We start from the raw sequence: 7239 nt of genomic DNA, 5'->3' as shown, positions 1-7239 counted from the left end.
ACTGTCTAAAACTTTCTCTCCTTTTAATACTATTGAAATACATTTTATTTCATTTGTAATTTAACTACAAATTTCACATACAAGGCAAAAAGGCAAACACCAAAAATTGACCTTGACCACAGAAAGCTGAAAATAGCACCAGCCCTACAAATTCATAGACAAAAACTAAGATGATCTTAGAATTTACCACATTCAACTCCAGAATTAAGATGGGTGGATTATAAACATTCAAAATAAAAAGCTTGGGGGAGGGGCACTACAAGAGCAATTATTCATTCCAAACTTTAGTTCTTAAAATTCAGATCCCAAACTAGGTATCAGAAAATATTTCTTACCTTTGTCTCCAGCAGATGAGCTCAACAGCAAGTTGGGTTATCCAATAAGATGTTATGCAAAGTACTTGCTTAAAGAGATTTAGTGCTTTCTTGGTTAGAAAAACTAATCATGGGGTCCCTACAATATCCTAAGGGAACAGAGAAGGGGGAGGGTGGATATCAAGGTAGTATTTTTAATTTCCAAAATGGTATAAATTGTCAGTATGGGTATAGGTCTAAAAGACTTAAAACTTAAGTGTATTTCACACTGATTCTCTAGTGTTCAAACCCAAGCCCATAAGGCAAATACTTCTCTCATTTCAATCTAGGGCTAAATTACTTAATTTAGGTTGAGTGACCTCAAGCAAATTTCTTGAAGCCTGTTTCTTTCACTATTAAGATTCCCAGTCTCCCCTAAATTTAACCTTAAATTCAGCCTGCAACCCAAGGAAAGTTAAAGATCGAGTTTTTATTTATACTGGGATACTGAAAAGTGTTTTGGTCATTTTAACAAGGAAATCACAAGCTTAGGATTTTAAGTAAAACTTCTATATTCCACTCCAAGCAAGATGAAGATTCAGCTTCACAGGGGCTATCAGAGGTACAACAGACTAAGATGTAATTGTTGGTTTAACAGATTTAATACACTGAGTTTGGTGACAGAATAGTCTTTAACAGCTGAAAAGGTTTACAAGACATTGATTCACCCAGTAAGCAGTTAATCTGCCAGCATACTGTCCACAATTCAAAAAGGTCAAAAAGATCTGTGTTGCATTCTAATACTCCTGCTAATGTTAATACTGAATTAGTTTCACCAAGGATCTCAATGGCTACCTCTAAGCTAATATCAAAACTTACTAGCTATCAACCAATTTTGTACAAAAACCTATTTTGTCTAAAGTATTACCAAAATAAACAGCACCTGTAAATTCTTAATCACACTTTAGCAAAATATGCTTAATTTCAGACTATTACCCCTACACAATTGCACTACATCCATGACTGCCTCATATTCAGTTGATTATCCCCTTAAGACTTCCACAACAGTAAAAAGACAGTCATTATCATTTATTGGATTAGAATCTTTAATTTACTAACACAAAAACAAGAATCAGAATATTATCGATTTAAAGAAATAACTGATAACACTAGTTTACCCAGTAAAATTTTACATAAGAGGAAAAAGGACAACCATGCATCGTTTTTTTAAAAAATGTTTATTTTTCAAAGAAAAACGGCAATAGCCAATTGGAAACCTACTTATTCTTCAACTCCAATTTTGTTTTCTTTAAATTTAGAAGTGACTTACTGATTTACTATTTTAAACAAACCCCCCCTTTCCCCTTTAAATGTTTACCATCTACTCGTGCTGAATCCTTCCAAGGAGATTGCTCCAGCGTATATCTCCAGGTCCTCGCTTTGCTCCTTTTACCAAAAAATGCAAAACACAATTCCATCGTGCATCTTAAGGGCTCCAATCGTCAAAAATAGGAAAAAAAAACTCTTTGGAATAGCCAATTAAGTTGAATGAAAAAAAAAAAAAAAAAAATCCACACGAATGCGGTTTGGTTGGGGCAGGAAGGAATCCACTCCTATGTTCCTGGTAATCTGATCCCGCTCCATGAATCCTGGTAATTCATCCTCCCTATCCTATCCACATTATGATTTGAATCCAATGATCCAGCTCCAAGGATTGGGATCCAGTGAGCCCTCTCCAATCCAAACCTTTATAACCAGCAAAACCAAAAAAGAGGAGGCAAAATGTTAGATACTGTTATCAAAAAAGGTTTCTGGGGAATGATGAGTTATGTCTGTCATCAGTTTAACAGATGTACATCAATAACTATCAAATTCCCCAAAACAAGTTTCTGTATGGTGTTTAGATAAACTTTAGAAACTTAATCATTATAGAGACTAACAGGAAGAAGCACTTTATATTTACAGTTCAACTGATAATGCCAACACTTGTTACTGTACAGGTATCACAGGTTTTGTGGTTGCAAAGTTATGTAATTGAAGTTTACTGGTATTGCTACCCACCTAAGTCTAAACTAAATCTATTGCTCCCATCTGCAATTTAGCTTGTAAATTAAAGTGTATTAAACATGAGTCAATTATGAATATTATAAGGGAAGGTGAGACTTATAAGTACTCCCAACTAGATTATCTACACTAATACGTTGGAATTCTATTTTGCTGTCATTTTGTCTTTAAAAAATGAAATAACAACGCTCTATCAGTCACACAGAGGACATGCAGATTTAGCAGTATTGATATTATACTCTGTTTGGAAATAGACACCCTGTACCCACATGTACACCAACAGCAGGCCACACATTAACAGTTGTAACTAAGCACTGACAAATTAGCCATTCTTCCCACATTAGTCCCTATTAAAACAAAAGGGGGGAAGGGAGCAAATAACTGTTACAAAATGGGCAATTCCGCCACAATTGCCAAGGTTTAAAAAGCAAAGCAATTGTAGCTAATGATAACTGCATAAGATGTTTGCAAGGTAGATAAAGATTTTAACCCTTGTCTTTTAGTATAAGGTCAATACTGCCAATTTCATCTGTGACAATAGCACTTGGAGTCATACCATTGCCTCCATTATTGATCTGATCCTCCTCAATCCTCCTTTTGACAATCCTAAAATGATTGAAATGTGCTCCACAATCCTTAATCCAAAGCATTCTTAATCCATCTCTTCAGATATGTCTACAGAAAGACACATGAAAAGCAAGATAAACATAAGAACTTCCCCAAGTAAGATAACCACAAACATCCCCAACATCCCATTTCACACAAACCAGAGCAGAATAGACATTTACACAATATCACAGTCTGAAGAGCATGGAAATTAACTAAACTTAAACAATCCTGTCTATGACATCGCTTAAAATACAATTTACCAAAGACATGAGGGGAATGTAGATGTTAGGAGCAAGGGGACATTACACAAGAATGCAATTCAACACTTTAGCCCATTCTGAACAAAACAGCTTGAATTTAAAAAAATGAAAAGATTGTACTGAGTAAAGGAAAACTGTATACAACATGGGTTCTACAAAAAGTGTCACCAATCATCTTATGTACGAGAGCGAGATCTGCTATGACGGGGAGAATAGCGTGGTGATCCTCTGCTTCTCCTTGGGGAGTAACTGCGACTCCTGCTGTTGCTTCTGCTACGGCTTCTGCTACGACTACGGCTTCGAGATCGAGATCTTCCATAACTTGGACTTCTGGGCCCATCAACTTTAACCCGGATGTAGGCAGTTTCTCCCTATTGGATAGACAGAACTTTCCATTGAAAGATCTAAGCTTTCACCTGTCTTCAGACATGCTGAATGAATACAAAGACAGACAGACCAGGTCTCTGGCAATTTACTCGGACACCCTTGCCTGTATCCTTACCTTCGAATTCCACTGTTAAGAACACTGTATCCAATTCTGGCCAAAGAAAAGAATAAGTGTATAACCTACCTCATGAGATCTAAACTTAGTGTTATCCAGTTTTCGAACCGCATACGTCATATCTTCTTTCCGTACAAACTCCACGACACCAGTGCCATCTCGGTAAACATCAGCATAACATACATCACCTGCCTCACGCATGTGATCCTTTAAATCCTGCCAGCTTCCACTCGGAGGCAGTCCTGAAAAAGTGATTTCCCTCCACTTAATGCTAGTCACCCAGTTCCACATTAAACGTGTAATGTGCACCAGAACAAAGATTATTTTAAAATACTTAATGATTGTACTTAAGTGCTTCCAGGTAAAGAGCTGGTAAGAGTCTGAGAGATCCACAGTCCAAACTTATTTGTAAGGGATCTTCACAGGCTAGTACTGCAACCTAATTTGGGTAAATCACCGCCACAGTAATCTTTATTTACTAAGGTCACCCCCAAGACCGAAGTAGTTTAAAAGAAAAACAAAACAAAACCAAAAACCCCACAACAAAAAACCCAAACACCAAAACCTGGGAGTTGTCAAAACCAGTCTCGCGGGGAGGAATCTTAACCCCACACGGGGTCCAACTCACCAGAGACGACCACTCTGTTTTCAGAGCGCCTGGATGGCGGGCCGTAGCGGCCTCTCGGAGCTCCGCCACCTCCACCCCCGCCGCCGCCTCGGCCGGTACCGCGGCCGCTTCGAGGAAACTCCACCCGCAGACGGTAGCCGTCGTAATCGTAGCCGTCGCGACCGTACACCGCATCTTCCGCGTCCCTGCGTGACCACAGAAGAGCAGAAGGGGATGGATGAGGACGGGGAGCCGGCCGGCCCGCCTCAAGTCACTCGGGGCAGCCGCGGACGGCGCACATGCGCACGCGCCCGCGGCGCCGGAGCCCACATGCGCTGCATAATAGGGCCGGCCCCTCCCCCACCCGGAGACACGCCGGGCACACTGGCGACCACCACGCCAGCCCTCGGCGCCTCAGTTTCCCGCTCCGGGGCTGCGCGTGGGCTCCGGGGACGTCCGAGGCGGCCGGCCGCCGGAGACAACACGCCGACTCGGCTCCTTACTCGACTCCTGCAGGGGCGATAGCGCCTCGCTCCCAGCCTCGGCGCCCCTCCTCCCCCGCCCCCATTCTGTTCGGGCCTCAGCGCCTTCCCCGACTACTCCAGCCTATGTATGTCCTCAAGGCCGCGAGCCCCACGCTGCCTCACCGCGGGTCCTCGAACTCAACGAAGGCGAAGGGCGGTCCCCCGCGGCGGTTCTTCAGGTCGATGTCGCGGATGGCGCCGTACTTGTAAAACACGTCCTCGATGTCCTTGGTTCGGATGTCTGGAGGTAGGTTACCCACGTAGATGCGGCAGTCGTTGTTCCCGGCCGGGCCACGAATCACACCACCTCCTGACATGGCGGCGAGGAGAAAGCGCGGACTCGAGCACAGAGGCCTTCCCACCAAGCCTAGCGTACGGCAGAGCGAGCCCTCAGCGGCACCACGTCTCCCGCGGCCCGTCCAAAATGGCGCCTTTATCAGCTCGGCGCACTGATATGGGGGGGAGGGGGAGGAAGGGGAGCCGGAGGAAGCGGCTAGTCCGCCCCAGTGCGCACGCGCACGGGCGTAACGGGTGCTGAGCAGTGCGCTCGCGCACGCGCGACGTCACCCTCCGCACGAAGGGGAAAAAGTCCCTGGCGGCCTGGGCTTGTGGAACGACTGGTTCAGGGAGGCGGCCAGGCGTGCGGTAAAAATTACGATGCCCTGCTTAAAGGGGTTGTTGGTCCCTGCGGAGTCAAGGATAGCCCGTCCCCTCGGGAGTACACCCTCTCTGAAAGCCACTCGGCGCTTTGAAAGGATGTGGCGAAACCAGCCGGCAACCGCGTCCCACCATGCTCCGCGGTGGTAACGGCCTTCGGCGGGAAAGGCGCCGGGGGCGGAGCCAGATGACGCTGAGCTGTTGCTCCGGAAACCTGGGCATCTTCGGAGCTTCTGCTCGGCTGGCGGCGGCGGGGTTGCAGGTGATTCGTTTACGAGCTTGGGCGGAGCTGTGTCTTGGGCTTCTACGAACCTGCGGTGGGCTGCGTTTTCTAGGCAGTTAGAAAACTTTCCGAATGAACCGTTTTTCTCTTCCTCCTTTCAAAGGATGGGGAAGGAAAAGTAATAAAATAGATGCGAGGACTAGAGACAATGGTTACATCCCAGGGCCAAGATGAGGCTTCTGTGCTACACTAGGGATATAAGAAGTTTTTTTGTTTTTTGGGGGGTTTTGTTTTTTTGCAGATTGTCTGAAATCAGGATATTTATATTGGATACCACGACTTTGCTGCTTTGTTTTCTAATCACGGAGATGGAATTTAGGTCCTTGTGTGTGAAATCATACAGGTTTCTATTGTTGTTAATGAATTCGAATTGGAATAAAAGCAAAACCAAGCTGAACTTGGTAACTTGTGGCTTCAATTTCTTCACTCCGGAAACAGGCAGAAGGATCCTATGCTAGTCTGTGATACACAGTCCTAGGCCAGCCGGGAACATGTAGGGAAACTCTTTAGATTTTTTTTTTTTTTTTTTTTTTTTTTAATGCATTGGTGTTTTGCTATGGGTGTTGGGTCCCCTGGAACTGAAATTACAGACAATTGTGAGCTGCCATGTGGGTGCTGGGAATTGAACCTGGGTCCTCTGGAAGAGCAATCAGTGCTTTTAATCACTGAGCAATCTCTCCAATCCCAGGAAACCCTTTAATTAAAAAACTGAAAAAAATAAAGCCAAAGCCTTTTTTATTGTCATTTTTGGGTTTTTGAGACAGGGTTTCTCTGTGCAGACCTGGCTGGCCTGGAACTCGAATCTACCTGCCTCTGCCTCCTGGGTGCTGGGGGATTAAACACATGCACCTCCATCTCCGTGCTAAAACCAGAGGCTTTCATATTCAAAGTATACGTAAAACAGCCAGACATGGTGGCATGCCTTTAAATCTCAGCATTGTGGTACAGAATCTCCTAGTTGATGGCCAGCCAGAGCTACAGAGACCCTGACTCAAAAATAAATAAGCTAAATCAGATCACCACTGATTTTAAGGGTGACTTTTTAATTTTTTTAAATTTATTTATTTATTTATTTGGTTCTTCGAGGCAGGGTTTCTCTGTATTTTTTTTTTTTTTTTTTGGAGCCTGTCCTGGAACTCACTCTGTACACCAGGCTGGCCTCAAACTCACAGAGATCCACCTGCCTCTGCCTCCCGAGTGCTGGGATCAAAGGCGTGTGCCACCAATGCCCAGCTGTTTTTAAATTTGTATTTTGTGCATATTTCGTATTGAAGCAGTGGCTGGTGCCATGGTATACCTGTGAAAGTCAGAATAAAAGAAGTCAGTTAACAGCCGGTTGGTGGTGACTCATGCCTTTGATCCCAGCACTCGAGAGGCAGAGGCAAGTGGATCTGAGTTCGAGACCAACCTGGTCTACAAGAGCAAGTTCCAGAACAGCCT

General features: G+C 44.2%; 1 protein-coding gene across 2 annotated transcripts; it reads right to left on the bottom strand.

Annotated features, from left to right (window-relative positions):
* Positions 1–1512: 1512 nt before the first annotated feature.
* Positions 1513–5343, bottom strand: Srsf1 (serine and arginine rich splicing factor 1). 2 transcript variants are annotated; one of them, XR_007834952.1, is made up of 5 exons: positions 4983–5343; positions 4357–4541; positions 3798–3970; positions 2914–3597; positions 1513–2039 (listed from the first exon to the last, which is right to left on the bottom strand). XR_007834952.1 is itself a non-coding variant. In XM_051191381.1 (4 exons), exons 1-4 carry the CDS (start codon positions 5174–5176, stop codon positions 3403–3405), a joined length of 747 nt encoding a protein of 248 aa, XP_051047338.1. In that variant the 5' UTR covers positions 5177–5343; the 3' UTR covers positions 1513–3402. The 2 variants fall into 2 exon arrangements, 1 of the variants encoding a protein (XP_051047338.1); XM_051191381.1 differs by having other exon boundaries at positions 1513–3597.
* Positions 5344–7239: the final 1896 nt, after the last annotated feature.

Source organism: Phodopus roborovskii, unplaced genomic scaffold (assembly GCF_943737965.1).
Source record: "Phodopus roborovskii unplaced genomic scaffold, PHOROB, whole genome shotgun sequence".
NCBI lineage: Eukaryota > Metazoa > Chordata > Mammalia > Rodentia > Cricetidae > Phodopus > Phodopus roborovskii.
Note: the sequence above shows the minus strand (reverse complement) of the source record. Positions and strands in the feature narration are given on the sequence as shown.

Coding starts and splice junctions, on each gene's coding strand:
- Srsf1 (XM_051191381.1), bottom strand. CDS start 5,176: ATGTCAGGAGGTGGTGTGATTCGTGGCCCGGCCGGGAACAACGACTGC. Junction 4,542..4,982: donor GTTGAGTTCGAGGACCCGCG/GTGAGGCAGCGT, acceptor GTGGTCACGCAG/GGACGCGGAAGATGCGGTGT. Junction 3,971..4,356: donor AAACAGAGTGGTCGTCTCTG/GTGAGTTGGACC, acceptor TCACTTTTTCAG/GACTGCCTCCGAGTGGAAGC.